This window comes from Rissa tridactyla, chromosome Z (genome assembly GCF_028500815.1).
Source record: "Rissa tridactyla isolate bRisTri1 chromosome Z, bRisTri1.patW.cur.20221130, whole genome shotgun sequence".
In the NCBI taxonomy this organism is placed as follows: Eukaryota; Metazoa; Chordata; class Aves; order Charadriiformes; family Laridae; genus Rissa; species Rissa tridactyla.
This window is the reverse complement of record NC_071497.1, coordinates 56015613-56035204: the sequence shown is the minus strand read 5'-3', so window position 1 is coordinate 56035204 and position 19592 is coordinate 56015613. Positions and strand designations below refer to the sequence as shown.

The following is a 19592-nucleotide window of genomic DNA, read 5'->3' as shown; positions in this document are numbered from 1 at the left end:
AACAGGCTAATATTTTTGGTAATGTCAGCTAAGTAGTGTATGGAAAATACTTCTAAGACTTCCACCCCACATTAGCATGGGATCGTTAGTCACAGATTGCTAGGAACAAGGAATTGTTAGCAGCAGCCAATAACCACGACCAAGGAAGTTAAGTATCAAGAATAAGGGACACTCATCCTCTACCTTCTGCGAATAAGTCAAATCCCTTACGTAGGAGACTGGAGTTTTAACTGCAGCATTTCAGGTCCACAGCAGAAATTCCCCTGCTTGTTCTCTAACTTTTAAAGAGTTCTTTGGATAATAAGTGACCTGAAAAATATCTACCCCAAGTGTTTTGAAATTGCTTCTTTCACGAATACTGAAGTATTTATAACGAATGCCAAGCAATGAGAAACTACGAGTCATGTGAGAGAGGCAGAACCGAGCCGACACCATGAACCTGTGCTTGCAGCATTTCCCTGCGAGCCTTGCAGCATTTCCCATTCCACAGCTGCGGCATGAAGTGTGTTAGCACGGGAAGTGTTACACGCTCAGTAGATGTAAAGAGAGGTTTGATTTCTTGATCAGCTTCTATAAAGCCCGTATAGTTGCTTTTGCATGTGCACACACACACCCTCTCCCCAGCAAACATTTTGGCCTTCACTTCAGCCATCTAGAAGTCCAGCTTTTAGCTATCTAGTCTGACTTTACTGGACACTGCAAAAACAGTTTTCTGGACAGACTCTCCCAGTTGTTTCATTAACACTATACAATTTTTTAGGATTTAAAAATATGCAGTTCATTTTGGTCCACTTACTTTTTAACTTCTGCAAAAAGTGCGTGGGGATAAGGTGAAATAAAACTCTGTATAGATTTACTGTATAGATTCCTTGAGTCCAAACCATACAACTTTTTCGTCAGTTCAAAAGTTTGAGATGCAAACAGAGCAGACAAGTTTAATAATACATAGATTTGGAGGTCTACAGATACATCGACTCATTTATGGCAACCCAAAGGACGAAAAATATAGGATCTAAGTAACAATGGCTTTTTACACTGACTAAATTGAGTCTGTTTGTTTTTTTGTTTTGGGTTTTTTTTAATATACATCTTTAAGCACTGTTTTTAGTAAAATAAAAATTACTCAGTAATAAAGATGACAGTTACTATTTCAATACAATACTAAAAAAAAGGATGTTACTGACTAGAGATAAGGGAACTTCCAAACAAGAAGAGCCAATGCAGGGTATAAGTGGCATTCAGTCTGTTGGAAAGTGAGACTCCACATTACATTTAGTTTTTCTGTTGCATCATTTCCGAGTTATAGTTCTTTTGAGAAATGTCAATGCTAAATGAGTATTTATATTCAAGCTTTAGAGCCTTTGTCAGGAAAAGTTCATCAAGACACAAAACCCCATTATTATTTAGATTAACACTGTTCATAAATATAAATCGGTACATTAAAATATTTTCCTTTTCTACATTAAAGGAAAAAAAACCACCAACCAAACCAATAACATTCAAATTCAAGTCTGTCACACAGGCTGTTCTTTTGCTTGTCCCAGAAAACTGAAACATCAGCTGGGAGATGAGAACAAAGGACAACAAAAAAAGTTTTTATAAATACGTCAACAAAAAGAGAGCCAGGGAGAATCTCCATCCCTTACTGGATGTTGGGGGGAAAGTTGCAACCAAGGATGAGGAGAAGGCCGAGATACTTAATGCCTTCTTTGCCTCCGTCTTCAATAGTCAGACCAGCTATCCCCAGGGTATTCAGCCTCCTGAGCTCGAAGATAAGGATGGAGAGCAGAACAACCCAGCCATAATCCAGGAGGAAGTAGTCAATGATCTGCTTCTGCACCTAGACACACATAAATCCATGGGGCCGGATGGGATTCACCCAAGAGTACTCGGGGAGCTGGTGGAAGAGCTCACCAAGCCTCTCTCCATCATCTATCAACAGTCTCAGTCAACAGCGGAGGTACCAGACGACTGGAGGGTGGCTAATGTGACGCCCATCTACAAGAAGGGTCGGAAGGAGGATCCGGGAAACTACAGGCCTGTCAGCCTGACCTCGGTACCAGGAAAGATGATGGAGAGGATCATCTTGAGTGAGCTCTCACGACAAGTGCAGGGCAGCCAAGGGATCAGGGCCAGCCAGCATGGGTTTAGGAAAGGGAGGTCCTGCTTAACCAACCTGATCTCCTTCTATGACCATGTGACCCACCTTCTGGATGTGGGGAAGGCTGTGGACGTTATCTGTCTGGACTTTGGTAGGGCCTTTGACACCGTCCCCCACAGCATTCTCCTGGAGAAGCTGGCGAATCATGGCATAGACAAGTGTACTCTTTGCTGGGTTAAAAACTGGCTGGATGGCCGTGCCCAGAGAGTTGTGATTAATGGGGTGAAATCCTCTTGGCGGCCGGTCACCAGTGGTGTCCCTCAGGGCTCAGTTTTGGGGCCAGTTTTGTTTAATATCTTTATCAATGATCTGGATGAGGGGATTGAGTGCACCCTCAGTAAGTTTGCAGATAACACCAAACTAGGTGGGAGTGTTGATCTGCTTGAGGGTGGGAAGGCTCTACAGAGGGACCTGGACAGGCTGGATCGATGGGCCAAGGCCAACGGTATGAGGTTTAATAAGGCCAAGTGCCGGGTCCTGCATTTCGGTCACAACAACCCCAAGCAGCGCTACAGGCTTGGGGAAGAGTGGCTGGAAAGCTGCCCAGCAGAAAAGAACCTGGTCATTAACATGAGCCAGCAGTGTGCCCAGGTGGCCAAGAAGGCCAGCAGCATTCTGGTTTGTCTCAGGAATAGCGTGGCCAGCAGGAGCAGGGAAGTGATCGTGCCTCTGTATTCGGCACTGGTGAGGCCTCACCTCGAGTGCTGTGTTCAGTTCTGGGCCCCTCTGTACAAGAGGGACATTGAAGTGCTGGAGCGTGTCCAGAGGAGAACTACCAGGCTGGTGAGGGGTCTGGAGACCAGGTCATATGAGGAGAGGCTGAGGGAGCTGGGCATGTTTAGCTTGGAGAAGAGGAGGCTGAAGGGAGACCTCTTTGCCCTCTACAACTACCTGAAAGGAGGCTGTAGAGAGGGGGGTGTTGGCGTCTTCTCCCAGGTGATTAAGGACAGGACCAGAGGAAATGGTCTGAAGCTGCATCAGGGGAGGTTTAGATTAGATATTAGGAATAATTACTTTACTGAGAGAGTGGTCAGGCACTGGAACAGCCTGCCCAGGGAGGTGGCTGAGTCACCATCCCTAGAGGTATTTAAGAAACATCTAGATGTGGCACTTCAGGGCATGCTCTAGTGGCAGAGATTGTAGGGGGGGGTTTTGTGTGTGTGTGTATGGTTGGACTTGATGATCTCAAAGGTCCTTTCCAAGCATGAAGATTCTATGATTCTATGAAAGTACAATATTCTTAGCCTCTTCATAAAGGACTTAATCAAGTATTGCTCTCTACCTGTTTTCAAGCACCAGTGAATTATTTCTTCAGACAAGAACATACTTTATGGATACACATTCAAACTCCAAAGGTCTCTGGTTTAAAAAAAAAAAAAATCAAAAAAGAAATACCAGAAGAAAAGCCTTTACGATTTTCAAGGCTTCTTACTTCCTCATAAGCAAACCATAATCATGTATGTATGATTACAATACACAAAAAACTATGTATTGCATAGTATTTAACTACCTCCACCCAAAATTGCATGCACCAATGGAGGGGGGAGCTGGTTTAGATTTAGGCAGAAGCTGGGAAAGAATTACTTTAGTTTAGGAGTTAAGTCTGTGTACTTCCTTAAAGCAAATATTCTTCTTTTAGTTCATAATAAATAGGGGCTGTGAATAGAAGTCATAAAAATCAATGAAAAATTTTGCAGAAAAAGCATCTTCTGAAGTCAAAAGTATTCTTTTTCCTCTCTAGTTTCAGCATGAACAACACAGTTCCTACACTTACACATCAGTATCAAATACATAAAAGCCTTAGTAAAAAAAAACAGCTTTGGGGTATATTTGCCTATGCTGAAACGAACTTTAAACATGTATTTATACATACGCATGTGAAAAGAAAATGTTGTACATTACCATCCTGCATTCTCCAACAAATTCCGTGCAATGGGCTGAGGCACTGAGCAGTTGTAGTAACCCATGCCTATATAGGACCTCCATATCTTGTTCTTGCTTGCAATATTGTATAGAGTTTCAAGGATTTCATTTTCACCTAATAGGAAAGAAATTATGTCAGAAAACTACAGTTACATGTAATGCTAACAGTTTTTAACTAACTGAAATGCCTTGTAGGCCTGTGTAAAAAAAAATGCAACATTGGTGCTGCAAGTATGAACAGTAGCAGACTAAGGTACAAACCAAGAACAGTAAAGATAAAATCATAATCTGGTAAAATATTCTGGGAAAGTTTAAATTCTGCCAAAATTCTGGAAAACACAAAAAATGAATAATAACAGGATTTCAATCATCATGGAAACAGCAGCGAGAGAAACATCTGTAGGAAAACAGCTTATGGAGCCCTTTTTGTGCTAATGCAATACACATTCTGGGTCTCTTGCACGTGCATTAAAATGTGTCTCAGAAGACACCTTTTATTAGCTAAACCTTGCAGAATCAGCACTGGATGAAGCCACAGCCATCCACAACTTGATTTAGTGTTTCTCACACTGCACAAAGTGGGCTCACACCAAGCACCCAGGAACAATTTCTTGGCATTAAATGACGTGATTTTCTTGCATTTCCCTTAAATGGTTGATAAAATGGAACAGTTATTTTCATTCAATTTTAGTATGCTTCACCAGTTTATTTAAAAAAAAAAGTGTGAACATAGTATTTCTTTGCTTAATAAATTCCATTTCAGATTATCTTTTAAAGTAAATCTGGAGAGATCACAGCAGAATGCTTTTGAAGTGTTCAGATGGAAAGCATCCACACTGCCTCCCTCCCTCCCTCCCTCCCCCAACTATAGTTTAGTCCTTTGTCTTCCTTCTACGTACTTCTCAGTGTCCTGAAGGCTGTGCAAAAAAATACATTCAGGCAACCGGTTCCTAGCAGCCAACGAATAGGGCTGCCCACCCAACATCTGCCAAAGGGAAAGACTTAATACATACTTTAGTACCTGAGGATGCAGAAAGACGGTCGGTAGGCCGTCTAAGATTACGCAGAGAGACCGGCCTGCCCAACCTCACAGACCTGAGTGGAACTGGACACCAGCCCTCCTAGGCGAGGGCAGCAGATCTTTTTTTTTTTTCTCCTTTCCCCCCAAAATCTGACCTTGGAAACTGCTGTACTGGAGCAGTTTCACCAAGTTGTTCTCATTCTGCGCTGAAACTGGAAAAGCAGGCTTTGGAATATAAGGCTACAAATCACCAAAGGAGAATAGCTTGGGCCCTGGAGGTCTCTCAACTTTTTACTCTCCATAAGTTACGAGCAAGAGCGATCAAGTCAAAACAGTTAATGCTCTGGAATCCGGTGGCAAATAATTTTCCAGGTTTTGAATTAATTTCTGCTGCTGCCATAAACAAGGATTTTGTAACTTTAGCTCTGATTTCAAAACTCCTCTCTCCTCTTCCTTTTACTCAAAGTGTTACTAGGGCATTCCATATATAAAGTTTAATTTTTTTAAAAAATCTGGTTTTCAATTAATTTCTTCCACTGACACATTATACCTTCCACAAAGTTATTTTTTTACTGATCTTCAGTTCTCACTTCAAAGTTTGTTTCTTCTCTGCCTTTTACTCAGTGTTACTATTAGATCTAACGTATAAAGATTAATTCCTTGTTTTCAGTAAACTGAAGTTCTTTTAGGAGACTCAAGAGTTTATTATACTTGAACTTAATGTCCAGGGCAAAGTTTCTAAAGCTCAGTGAGCGGCTCCAGTCCCCCATACTCCTCCCACACCGTTTATTCCAGACAGATGCACTTGTTTATTTTAAGTGAGAGTTTTAACACTGTGGAGATCTTCCTCTGCCACTTGCAAACCAAAAGTTTGAGGAAAGATGGTTTGGGTGCGGTTCGAGAGGGAGGGTTGTATTCTTGCAGAATTCAAGCATCAACGATTTTTTGAAAATGGTAACGAATTTGCTCGTTTAACTCCAAATGCAGTTGAAGGCAGAAGTTGGCTATCATTTAACTTGCTCACTAGCCCAATGTCACAGACAAAAATGCCTTAAGAGTGTGATTTCTGCAGTAAACACATACCACAAATACTGTACTACATGCCAGATAGCATTTCCTTTGTTTGCCTGACTGGACGCTTTCTTCTTAGAGAGTCATTTCTCAGCAAATACAGCTAACAACTACCACATGAAGACACCGAACTTACCCTAGAATTCTCTGAAATAATACCAGTTTCCAAAATGATTCAAGGCACAAAGCAAAAAGCCTAGTGAGACTGTAAGCAGCTTCGGTAGCAATTAAGCTTAACAGCAGGTCCACGTAACATCTAGAAGAGCAGCACCAATAGGTCCCAACGCTGAATATATTTTTGATTATTACATTTTTATGAGCTATCTGTGAAGACAGTTACACTATCAATCAGTTTTAATCAAGGGGCTGGAATGCTGGAGGGCACACTCCAGCTTCACCCCACTTACCCTGCTGCTGTGGTCATTACGATGGCAGCAGCAGCACTGCAGCTCCAACACACATCTCCCATTTGCCCCTCTGGAGAGACCTGGCATGAACGCTCCTTCCCCTGCGCCCCACGCTGCCCTGAAGTAGCTCATCACAGCTCATCTTTAGGAAGGCAGCCCATAAGGAACTGCACTCCTGAGTAACAGAAGTCACTAGTCCCTGATTTATCTGCACAGCCCCGCTTACCTAAGACCAAACATAAGTCCATGTAGATTTACGATGATTTAATTTTCACAAATTCAGTGTTTGCTTTACACTGATACGGCTCTGAATTCAAGTAAAGTAATGTAGACACAGGTGAGGGAAATTAACACATCTGTTGTGGTCCAAAGACTGGAGAGCAAGGGAATGAAACCATTCTTAATTGCATCCCTGCCACTGACGGGGGGAGATGGAGGAGACCCAGCCGGGTTCTTCACAGTGATGCGTGGCAGAAGGGTGAGAGGCAGCGTCACAAGCTGAAACACCAGATGCTCAAGATAAATGCCTTTATCTTGAATTCATTTTATTGCGTGTAGACTATAAATTCTTTAAGAACCTTGTTCAGCAAAAAAAAAAATGCCAGCTAAGTCACTGCAGTTGATCTTTATTCCCCTCATCAACACATTACATAATATGATCAAAGACAGTACCCAGAATAAAGTTCATTGAACTTGCAGCACTGCTATCTTAGAACCGTGGAGAAAATTCACTGAGGCTCCTGGTAGCAGTTCCGTGAGCACACTTCATGACTGCTACACCCACGGGTAGAAAAGGCAAAACACATCACAAAAACACTAAGAAGGAGTCAATTATGAGAATATAAAATGATAATAATGTTATTTCTGCTGGTGTTTTAGGGGTTTGCACAGCAGATTTGCCTTGAACTTGTGAGATGCCTGTAAAATAATATAGTGGACAAAAAAGAGAGAGACAGACAGAAATCACGGCTGCAGGGGCAGCCTGAGTTATACAACTTTAAACTTACAACACAAAAGGGAGGAGACCATTTGCCTGATATAATACTGCTCACATTATGTCAGGTCTTAAAAAAAGTCTAGCTTCTGAGATCAAGGAAACAAGATCTTCAGAACAGCTGATACAAGAAAAAGTGGATGAATTTATTTATCTTCCTTTAGCAATTAATTGTATTTGTTTAAAAAAAAATAAAATAAACCAGATTATATTGAAGCGAAACAGTTCCAGAGCACTGCCAGACATGTATTAATGGACAGCACAAGAAAAGCACCTACTCCAGGTGCTGAGCCCGACTAGCAACTTCCCACGAGACAGGCAGAAAGCCATCTTGTTGCCTGGCCGCCGCCTCCTCCTTTGGCTCAGGCCACCTGCTGTCCCCCAGCCTGCCTGGGCGGCAGAGGCAGCACGAGGATGCTGCGAGCTGCCAAAAACACGCAGGGGCTGAGAGCCAGCAACGTGCCTGCCTTTCTCTCTCCTACCCCCACCGCCTGCTGCCTTCGGAAAGAGGAGCAGCGGCCCCAAAAGCGCCGTGAGGAGCAACTTGTGAGGAGCAAAGCGCCAGCGGTGGTACTGCCGATTCCTGCTCCGCTTGTGGCAGCGCTCTGAGGCACGAGCACTGCCCCTGCTACAGGCACCCAAAGCCTACGGCGTGGGCTCCAGCAGCAGAGAACCTGGAATGACTCAATCGGCTCTAAAAAAAAATGGCTGACATTAGGAGCCAATGATAAACTCATCCAGAATTAATTTTTTAAGCAGCATTTTAAATACAAAATTATAGCTAATGTGGACTCAACTGCATGAGGAGCAGTTAAATTTGAAGTTACAAATAGTGTTTCTTACAATAGGACTGCTTCTGAGCACTATCACTTCTAAAAATGTTCAGGCTGGAGACCCAATTAGTTTTACACAGATTTTATAAATTAACATTTATAAATTCTAAAATTTGAGACTGTAACGGGGAATATTTTGGGAAAAAAAATCATGGCAGAGTTTGTAGAGACTTTTTTAATTCAAAGCCTGAACAAAAAACCAGAAATATGTAACATGTACAAATCCTACCCATTAAAGATGGACATACAATAGCAGCCTTGCATTTGATAAATACGACTGATACAGACAGTAGGTTTGCAGGGATAAAAGAAAAGAGGATTACTCTTATGTAAGATGATCTGTTCTATTACTTCAAATGGGTCAGTCACTACATAACATGCTGAAGCACCTTCAATACCTAAAGAAAAGCTGATTGTTAAAGTTTACTTACTGTGACAGTGGGAAAAAAGCTCTGTAATACCAGCTGATCACAGTAAAGTACCAAACAGATGTCTAGCCTTGTTGTAAATATCGACTGAACAGAAGTGACAAGTCAAAATAACATTTTCCCTGAATTGTATCTGCAGAAAAAGCTGACTGTAAAAAAGCCCCCCCTTCCAGAATCGGTTGAGGTACAGGACTGCAACTTACTGTTACGGGGTATCAGGCTTTTTGCCGTTTCACCCCTACTGGCTTTCAGTGGCATATTCAGATGGTTTTACAACACTGTCACTAGGCTCATGGCAGCAGGCACTTTTAAAATGGCTTTTTTTTTTTGGTCAGAAAAATATCAGGGACTCAGATACTTCTGTCATATTACATACCAAAGGAAGCAGCTAATTTCGGAAACCTCCTAGCATAAGCTACATTCCTTCTCCCCTCCACCATCAACCATCACTCTATGTATGAGAAGAAATCTACCAATACAGGAACACTAATAAATATTGAAAAGGCATTTTTAGTGTAGATACACTTGTACCAGCAAAGCTTAGCATTTACCAGAATGGCTTTTTCATTCATAGAAATGTCCCGTTAAGGCTAGAGGCTTTCCCTGGAAATATATTATGTCCTTCAGGGAAGTAATGAAGCTTGATTCTTCCACTGAAGAGCACGGCTGTACTAAAATGTCTAGGAAAGACAACACATGTACAAAGAGATTGTGCTTCTCCTGTAATAACAGGGTTTATTTATGACGAGTGGACTATGCAATACCATTTAAAACAGCTCTTTAATATAAACTGCATCCACAGGAGGATTGTTGTTTTTTTTTTCTACTGCTATTGCATACACACAGCCAATTGATTTTCTGTCTTTTAGACTACTTGCTACATTACCAAGGGATCTGTAATGCAAAGCGATCTTCCCTACTGCCACAACTAATAACAATTTGAAGAGATGCATACACATCAAATGTACACACCTGAGACAAGACCTAAGGCTATAAAAGTTAAAAAACCCACAAATATAATTGCAGAGACTTAGGATACTCACCCCGATGTACTATTTATGCTGTGTGCCTGGTATTCTTGGACTGCGTATCTCATTCTAGCTGTAAGCATTGACTTCAGTGAAACTTCAGTGGAAGCTCAACTGCGTTTCCTAATACAAAGGAGTAGCTCGAGCACGGCTGATTTGTCCAGCTGCACTCTAACCTGTGGAGTCACTGTGATTATGTTTTTTAATTGAAGTTATACAGAAAAGTGGAAGTGTATATTTAAACCACCAAGAATTGCTGTATTAGAAATTTCATAAATGCTGAAGTTGAACACCACATTTTGAATGGCCCTGCCCCGTTCCCTCATTGCATGTGTGAGTTTGGGGGATGGTGGGAGCAAAATTGTCTTCATACAAATAAAAAGAACATGTTTAAAATAGAACACAGTTCTTGTGACACTTTCCCGATTTCGCTATTTCCCTTTAACACAAGGAATATGATGGAGAAATAACATACCATATTCACATAAGAAATCCCACACTGGTGATTGGAAAGTGTTCTCTCTAATGGTACATTAACGAGGAAGCAAGTTTTACTCAGACTAGTGTCCTGTGTACAAGATGTTCAATGCAAAGTTGCACAACTTCAAGCTGAGGCTTTCCACTTTTCTTTTACAAGCTGTGGAGTTTTCTGCTACCAATGCAATGAAAAACTAGTGACAAAAATCTACACATTAAATTACAGTTCATCACACTGGCTGCAGAAGAAAAAGCAGCGTGCAGAAAATAGTTTTCTGTACCTCATGCAAGCATCTCTTTTGAAAAACTCACTGTTGCACGCTGTGCAATGCGAGACTCTGCATCACAGTCACATTCTTTCAAAGTTTACTCTAAGGGAACAAGAACAGCATAGCAAGTGGAACAAAACGCCAGTGAACTAAATACTCTGTTAGCTAATGAGGCCCTACTGCAGTGAGAACTTGCATGCAATAAAACATAATGCACAGCAATATGCATTAGAGAGACATTTCAAAACTGCTATGCAAATCAGCATGAGAACACATAAAACTTCATCAAGATTTTGACTTAGGTTGACATCACCGGTTTAGTTTTCAATAATGTACAATTATTTTAATGCCTAACTGTACTGTATCATTTTTATATGTGTTTTAGTAACGTAAAAATTAGTAAGGGTATCATATACTAAATTAAAAAAAAAAGCAAACAGAAGAAAGGTTTTTAAGAAGTAGTTACTGTTGACAATCTACATTTAACCCCTCTTACAGACCTAAAAAATATAACAATCTAAAAAGTTCTTTTCTCTGAGGGTAAGTGAAAATCACTCATCAGTCAGGGATTACCTTGATTAAAATGAATTAATCATAGGAAAACATGCCACGCAATACTTGCAGCAGTTATACAGACAGAAGATGTGATTAAATTCCACTTTCCTACCCCTCCCCCCACATTTTAATAGGATGGGAAGTTACCAAAAACCAAAACACCACTGTACTAATAAAACATTTCAGAACTAGAAACTTGCAGTCAACATTGTATCTCCCCTGGCTAGACTCTGTCTTTTTGGGCTTTAGTTTTCCTGACTGTTCATTGTGGTGCTGCCTCTCGCGCGTGATGTCATCTCGGAGCAACCAGATTGAACTGGCCAGGAACCTCACCGGAGCTGCAGGCCTGAAGTTTACACTCAAATTACAGCCCACAGATGAGCAATGAAAAAACAGCCAGCGAGAGGGATCAAGCTTTCTACAAATCAGGCAAAGGATCATGACCATATATAAAGTTAATACTGATGTAATTGACTCCACCATCGGAACGGCCACTGAGCTTTGTTAGTTCCAGTGGAATTGCTTAGCTAGGTGCCTTTTTAAGTGTTTCTTTCACTCACAGTATTTTCAGCATGATGTTCACAGGTACCTACCAAGACCACAGTTACACGGATAGAAATTTTGTGCTGTGATTGCTAACTTTTAAAAACGTTAACTTCTAAAAACTCATCAAATCACATCAAGTTTTCTACAACAATTTGGCTGAACTATTGTCCTGCCACAACTGCTGGCTCACATGTTTTGTATTCCTGCAGTTTAACCGTCTCCCTCGATCAGACGGATTTGAAATGCTAGCCACTAGTCTACTGTGTACCCACTATACGGAGACACGGGGTTTTCCTGTTATTAGAATATGCAGGTTATTATTGGGGTGGTGGTATGACAACAAAGAAATCCTGCAGAAATGTAAGAGCTAACAAAAGACAGCGGCCCATTTGAAGCCACAGTCCACATTATGGGGATGATTTTTAGCCGCGCTTTTTCCTCCTTATGAGACTCTTGAAACAAAGTGAAGGCACCTTGTCACTTGAGCCCAAAAATGGGTTTTGGGGCAGCCCCGGGCTGCCACACGCGTCTTCCTACCGGTTTCCAACACGAGAGCAAGAAACGCAGCGCCCGAACTACTCTACCGAGCGGCTCTGTGAAGACTAAAGTGCCCCTGATGGTACCGCCACGGTTACTGAAGTCTTATCCCGCACTTTACTTCAGCAGGGAGATCTGTTCGTCACACGTTTCAGCGGGGACACTCGGGGGATGGGGGGGGAGGGCACCCCAAGTCCTGCCCGGGGGTCGCTGGTGGCGGGGGGGATCCGCGGCGGGGCGGGCAGGGCTGAGCCCCGCGGGGATGGTGGAGGGGGGGGATGGGGGACGACCGGGGGCACCCCTGGCCATGCGGTCACTTACAGACGTGGTCTTCCATCCTCAGCGGCCGCCGCAGACGGATGCTGGCCGGGATGGTTTTATCCATCAGCTCCTCGACGCTCTGCAAAGAGGCGACCCGACGCCGTTAGCAGCTCCCCGCCCCGGGGCCGGCACAGCCCGCACCGGCAGGGGACCAGCCGCCCCGCTCTCCGCCCCAGCCCCGCACGTCGCCGGCACCTACCTGCACCCCGACAGCTCGCAGCATCTCCCGCTTCTCCCGCTCCCGCGGCCCGATGTGCCGCCGGGAGAAGTCATCGTGCCGCGGCAGCAGCTGCTCGATGCACCGCGACGCCTCGCCACCGCCGTTCCACCGGCGCTGGGCGCCCCCCGCCACCGGCCGCAGGTGCCGCGACGCCCCGCGGGCCGCCAGCCGCCCCCACCAGCGCCCGCAGCTCTGCATGTCGCCGCCGTTGTCCCCGCCGCCGCCGCCGGGCAGCCACACTTTGAGAGCAGGGGGGCGGCGCGGCGCGGCCCCCCCACCGCCGGCGCCAATGGGGCCCGGGGGCGGCGCCGCCATCGCCCCGCCTCGCCGCCACCTGCCCGCCCGTTCGTGTCCCCCCCCCCCACCTCGCCGCCGGGCCGCCCTGGGCGACCCTGACCCCGCTCCGCCCGGCCCCGGCTGCCGAGCATCCCCGCGGGCGGGACGGGACCGGCAGGGTCGGGGGGGGTCGGGGCGGCGGCGCTGCCTCCCGGCTCGCCTGGGCAGACCCTGGTGGTTGTTTTCCTAGGAAACAGGGTTTTTCTCCACAAAAGCCTGGCTCGGGTGGAAAAATAAAAAAGGTTTCTGTGTTTCTGCAGCAGAGCGTGCGTTTGCTTTCAAGTTGCTAGCTTTTGGAGGGATAGTACATGCCACTTTCTATAGCCGTTACCGGTGGGGCTGGAGCGGGGGTTCAACTGCTTTAACTTCTGGCGATGTTAGTCTTGGGGAGCAGAGAAGTTAACTGGAACCCACCTTCCCCTCTGTTTCAGTTCTGCATCTCTGAGATAATACCAGCATAGTTACAAACTTTATTAACAGAACAAAGTGTAGCAACATTGAGGACATGTATTTGCATCAACATTTAAACAGAGTGACAATGAAAGAGAAAACCACATTCCCAAGATATACATTGATTTAACCTTAATTGTATCACAGATTTACTGTCTGTATTCTGAATTTAATGAGATAACTAATCACTACTTATGAACCTAAAAATAAATTTACTTTGCACCACAGATCATTGACTCATGCAAGCTCTCTATTTCTGTAGTAAACATGGCATTACTCCTCTGATATAATCTGAATTATCTAAACTACCCCGTTGTGTTGGTAACTTTAACCACTGTGTATTTTTGGAGTAATGACTGAAGTGCCTGGTTTCACTGAACTCAGTTTTAGTTCAGTTTGAAAGCTATGCCTGGGAGGAGGAAGACTGGAGAGATGTGCCACTGAACAAGGCAGTACCATCACAGCATGCCCACTTCATCTGGAAACCACCACTTCTGGAGTGATTTTTTAAGCCACTCTATGGCTAAAGCTTTCTCCTTCAGAAACTCAGGACAGACTTTACCTTAGCATGGCGTATGTGCAATTACTGTGGCAGGGATACAAGCCTGGCTTAGGTGCTTATCAGTTAGCCAGCTCTCTAGCTGCCTCCGGAAAACTGTATTAAGGCCTTAACAAGCAAAAGAGGAACCTTGAACAAGAGATGCAATAGAAAAGGAAGCTTTGACGTCAAATCAACAAAACCTAGCTAGTCTTGTAGCTTCAAAGAAATCTATCACTTCAAAGCACGTAGCCAACAAACCCAGCTGTTTTCTGCATGTACATCAGCAGAAGGAAGGTTTCCTGCAAGAGAGGACAGGATTGCAAACCAGTGTCTTGCTATTAAAGCTATCTGAGCAAAGCTCAAAGATGCATATGCCTTGGCCTAATGAGCTGATATCAAACAACTTGCTATGTAGCTGCTAGGGATGTCAGTTTTGTTAGATAAAGCACAAAACTCTAAAGAAGAATGCCCTGTATAATTTAAATTAAAATGGCATGGTATATGTACTCTTCTTAACAGTGATATTTTTTAGCTTTATTTGAATGCCACAATAAGAAGGACAAAACTCCTGCAATCTGCCTTGACTCCAGTTGTGATTTAGTTAAAAACTCTTTGCAGTTCTAATACTACAAGGTTTATGGGTGGTGTTGGATTCTTTGTTGATGTTGGTTTTTTGTTTAAGTCATGAGCTATCACAATAAGAAAATTGTGTTGTATTCTTTTAAGATTCACTTCTGTTCCCTCCTATCACCCAAAGCTGAAAGTCTATTCCAGCTGATATGCTTCTGCACCACTGTATCACAGAACACAAAGAATGGGTCAGACTGCAGTGTTACCGGTAACAATACCCTATTTCTAACACTGGCAAATTACAGCTACCTAAGGAGGAATACAAGACTAGGACAAAAAGATGTATTGATACCACTCTGCAATATTTCTACAGTCAGTTAGCATCCTGGGATTTCTGCATTTAGGAGTTACCAATGTGCTTTTTTCCCAAATTTGTTCAGCTGCCAATTGAACCCATGTAAACTGTTAGTGGAATAAATACAACAGCTCACTGTTCAAGAGTAGTCACTTTCTTTCTCAATCTACTATTCCTTAAAGTCATGAAAAGCACTCATAATGTTAAGGAGATTGCAACAAGTGAAAAAACCCAAATCATGCGGGTATCAGTTTCAGACTGACTCTGACATATGCTGACTTCTGTCCTGATGCAAGATTTTTTCTGTAGAAATTCCTTAACAGAAAGAAAGGTTTTAGCAGTTTAAATTACCACTTCCACTGATAAGTTACTAGCCATCATCAGTATTTTCAAAAGTCTCTAATATATCAAGTGAGGAATGCCTACCAAATGGTCTCTTAATGGCCAAGCTTATTTTAAGCGTCAATCCAGATAGAGAACACCCTCATTAACACTCTACCTTTCTTATAACAAAATAATCTTAAAATGCAGGGGCACAAGAGGTGGGAGAGTTTAGCTGTATCTGATTCAATACTGAAGATCATCTAAATTTCTACCGATAATGATTTGGAGGGTTTATATATACATATATATAAAAATCTCATTTCCCACCACCAATCCTTATAGATGTAAATGAAAACAGATTGCAAACATATTTTTATGTATATTTTATGCATATGCTTGTTATCAAATAAAATATTTTATTCCTTAGAGAATAAAACGTAAAATATGCAGTTGTTCCTGCTTTTGGGTTTCTACTGTAAACAGTGCTACCTTTAATTTGAGACATCTTTACAACAGTTTTTTCTGTTTATGAAATGTAGTTGTCATTACACATAATGAACAATACAGGTGTTGACCTAATAGATCAAGCTAGGAATTGCTTAATTTTATTCCTAAACTTACTATTTAAGTGAAGTAGCACTACATCATGCATCTTTCACAAGCAGTTAGCAACTGCTACTAGTGGGGAGAAATTACTTCTCACCAGTACATCTTCATATGCCAGTATTTACCAAATGAGGGCTGAATTGACACCTGTTTGTTTTTTTGATCCCTTTCCACCAGTAAAATTTAAGAGCTCCATGAACAGCATGCAATGTGTACCCAGGAAACAGTTTTCATGTCCCTAAACTTAACAGAGCATTTTCATGATATGATGCACAAACATCAGAACGTGCAGTAGGATAGGCAATGTCATGCTGAGGGCAGATCACCAGTCAACTACCTATTTCTGAACCCCATAATAGCCCCAGGAGCTCAATGCAGCCACTGCTGCCGAAGGGCCAGGAGCCATTTTTGCAGTCTTTACCCGCTACTGTTTTTTCATTGATCATAAAATAAAATATGCACTACTACATAACACAGCTGACGTGGTGGATTTCTCATGGATCATAAAGGTTTGGGTTTCGGGCTTCCATCCTCCACAAAAGACTAGGCAACATTATCACACCAGGTAACACAGTATCATGTTGCTTCTTTAGGAGCCATAGTCAAGTTTCCTCAGTGAGATGCTTGCTATGTAAACATCTTAGTGTTATATTAATATATATTCAAGCTTTTAAGCAGATCTTCTTTAACTGACAGTTCCTTCTTTAACTGACAGTCCCTGAGTGATACAGTATTTTATTTGTTCTGAACGCAGAAGTATCCCTGCACCTTGATTAGAGGTGTAATTGCAATTTCAAATTTATTTGTTTTCAGTTATTTGATAAACTGGAGCTAAAGTGAAACTGAACTGTGCTTCCTCCCAAGTAAGTGTTTTTACTCACATGCACATCCATACCTTCAGCATCTTCAGGGTGCAGCTTTCATTTTATTTGTGGTGTTGGAAATATAATCCTTAACAAATCTGCTATGTTCCACACTTGCTAAGTCAATACAACAGACTTAGAATATTCTACAACTCCATATCATAAATCTCAAAGTATATTTCATATCACAAAGGAATAATAATTAAATATTGGTACAACAAATTCTGTGAAATCAAATGCATGCATTTCTCCTCTTCAGAATTAATGTAGCAAGCAAAACTATTTGAGCTCTGTATTTTCTTAGATATACATTTACAGATGCAGGTGGATATAAAATCTACTACCTTTCCTGTTGATGTTTAAATATCAGATATAGGTTCCTTTCTCATATCAAATAAACTGCTAGCATGATCTTTTTGACAGGGAAGAATGACACAGAGAGGTCTGATAAGGAAGTAAAGGGCTGTGAAGAAAGAAAAGAAAGGAGAAGGAAAAGAAGTTAAAAAAAATCCCTAAGAGGTGTGGGAGATAGGATCATCTAAGTATCCTTCAAAATTTACCTTGGAGTAAAGTCCTTCCAATCCCACTTCTTGTGTGGGCAAATGGCTGAAGAAGGCAAGTGTCTGAAGGTTTTTAAGGTACAAGGTTTCTCTGTTTCCTCTGTCACGGAGCAGCAAGGACCTGCTTTTCCCTCAGGGCAGGTGCTCCAGGAGTAAGGGGTGACTCCAGAGCAGGCAGGGTTGTCCCTGGCAGGGCATGGTCCCACAGGGTCTCGTCATAGCAGGGTGAAACAGATGCTTGCATTTGGATCCACTGACAGTCTCAGGCAAGTGATGAACCAGGTCAAGGGTCCACCCAGGGACTCCAGGCAGGAGCAAAAGGAGATGAGACCAGAGACAGGACTAGGGACAAGGTTTTGGGTTGAATCTGAAGTCCATTCAGCAGTCAGGGCTAGACAGTGGACAACGGACATCTGAGGAACACACCCAGGAGAGAAGCTAGCTACCGTGTAGGTTTGAGGTCCATCCAGACCGCAGGGCCAGACTAGTCTGTAGACCAGCACTCTGGCAAGATAGCTGAGGGCTTGGGGCTGAGACAAAATGAAGACCCTGGGTTCACAGGCAGTGGGTGCCCTGTGTGAGGCTGGTCAGGGCCAGTAGGTCCTACAGATGCACTTGGGGCCCTGACTTTCTCCTCTAACAGCTGAGACAACCATACGGTTAGCTTGCCTTTGCCTACAGGCTTTTGAATTATTTTAAAAACTCCTGAATTATTCCAGTCCTCTGGCAAACAAAAGGTCTCTTAACCCTTCAACACAAGTTAAACATTTTTGCTGTGCCATTGCCTTTTATGTTTGGAGTTGGGGATATCCACAGAGAAGATAAAGTGAATTAACTTCAAACATCACTGGTTTGTTCTCTGCCTGCCACCTTGCTCCCTCATGCTGTGACTAACTGAACTGCCAGACATCTCTGGCATGGCGAAGCAGGCCAGCTGCTGCCGCGTCTCCATGCAAAACACCTCTCCTTCCTGAAAACTGTCGGATTACAATGGAATATGTGGTTTTGTTGTTGTGGATTTTTTAAAATTTTTTTTCCTTGTTATCACTGCCATTTCTAACAGATGTATTTGTCAAAATCTGCTGGCAATCCTTACAAAAGCCTACCACCCACCTCTGTAAATCTTCTAAAGGAGAAGGCCAGGAGGATCTGCACTGTTTTTCTTACAAAGTCAGAATTATTTGCTGCTGAGTGGGTGTTTTTCTAGTCTTTCTTTTTGTCTCTTGCTCTTTTTTAACTTGGTTCAAAGGTAAGCTTGATAGACCTTGAATGCAAATTTAGTTACTTAATACTGGATACGTTAAACCTCTTATCATGTTATTTGTGTCCATTGGCTTTTAAATACTGAATATGACTATATGATTAGAGCATTGCCTATACAAATACTTTATATCAGTAGATGTTATCTATTAGGAAGACCTATGTAATAGACATTGCATTGCAAGAACTTCTCTTGCCCAATCTAGTTTTATTAGGCAATAAAAAAGTTCTCTCTGGCACAAAGAGGCCTGTATACTGCTGACCCTAACAGGTGTATCATGACGACAAGGTACTGAGATATTCTTTGGGAAATAAACATCTGTCCTCTCTTATTCTTATCTAGGAGTTAAAGGTATTATGCAACAAAGTACGCAGATTTTGAAAATTCAGGAAGTCTAAAAGGTTATTTTTCAGAAGACTCACTTTTGCATATGTATGGGGGTTTATTATTTTTGCATTAGAAATGGAATTATAAAGTTTGTTCATACTTCAGATAGCACACCAATTCAAACTGCTGAAACAACAGCTTCAGCAAAAACTTAACTTTTCTTCAGAAAAAAAGATCTCAGATCCCAGCTGTCTGGATCTTCAGTTTAACAGGTGTTAATGAAACCAAACATTAGTTTGAAAAACATTGAATAAAAATCCTCCCCCCTTTGCAAGATCAGGTCACAGCTCATCTTTCAGTGTTTTTGTCTTTTCCAGAGTTTGAACAGAATCACTTAGCAATAGCATATCAATTACAAAGCCATTTTCCTCTGCCCTGTTTGAGGTAAAGATTTATGAAGTCCTCCTTATAAATCACAGAAACTCCAATAAGGGCATACCTCTTTCCCCTTTGCAGCTCAACGCACAAGATTTGGGAAGAAGGAATCTTGCAGTTCCTTACACCGCAAAGCTTCTACGGGAGTTTTTGAGTCTTTATCTGCTTAAAGT

At 42.5% G+C, this 19592-nt stretch overlaps 1 protein-coding gene across 1 annotated transcript in view; it reads right to left on the bottom strand.

Annotated features, from left to right (window-relative positions):
- Positions 1-13015, bottom strand: part of GLDC (glycine decarboxylase) — a 45278-nt gene extending 32263 nt beyond the window's left edge. The window contains exons 1-3 of the mRNA XM_054185659.1: positions 12771-13015; positions 12572-12650; positions 4064-4199 (exon numbers count right to left, since the gene is read on the bottom strand). Coding sequence (XP_054041634.1) covers positions 4064-4199; positions 12572-12650; positions 12771-12989 — 434 coding nt within the window. The 5' untranslated portion in view covers positions 12990-13015. The remainder of the gene's footprint in view (positions 1-4063; positions 4200-12571; positions 12651-12770) is intronic.
- Between the last annotated feature and the right edge of the window lie 6577 nt (positions 13016-19592).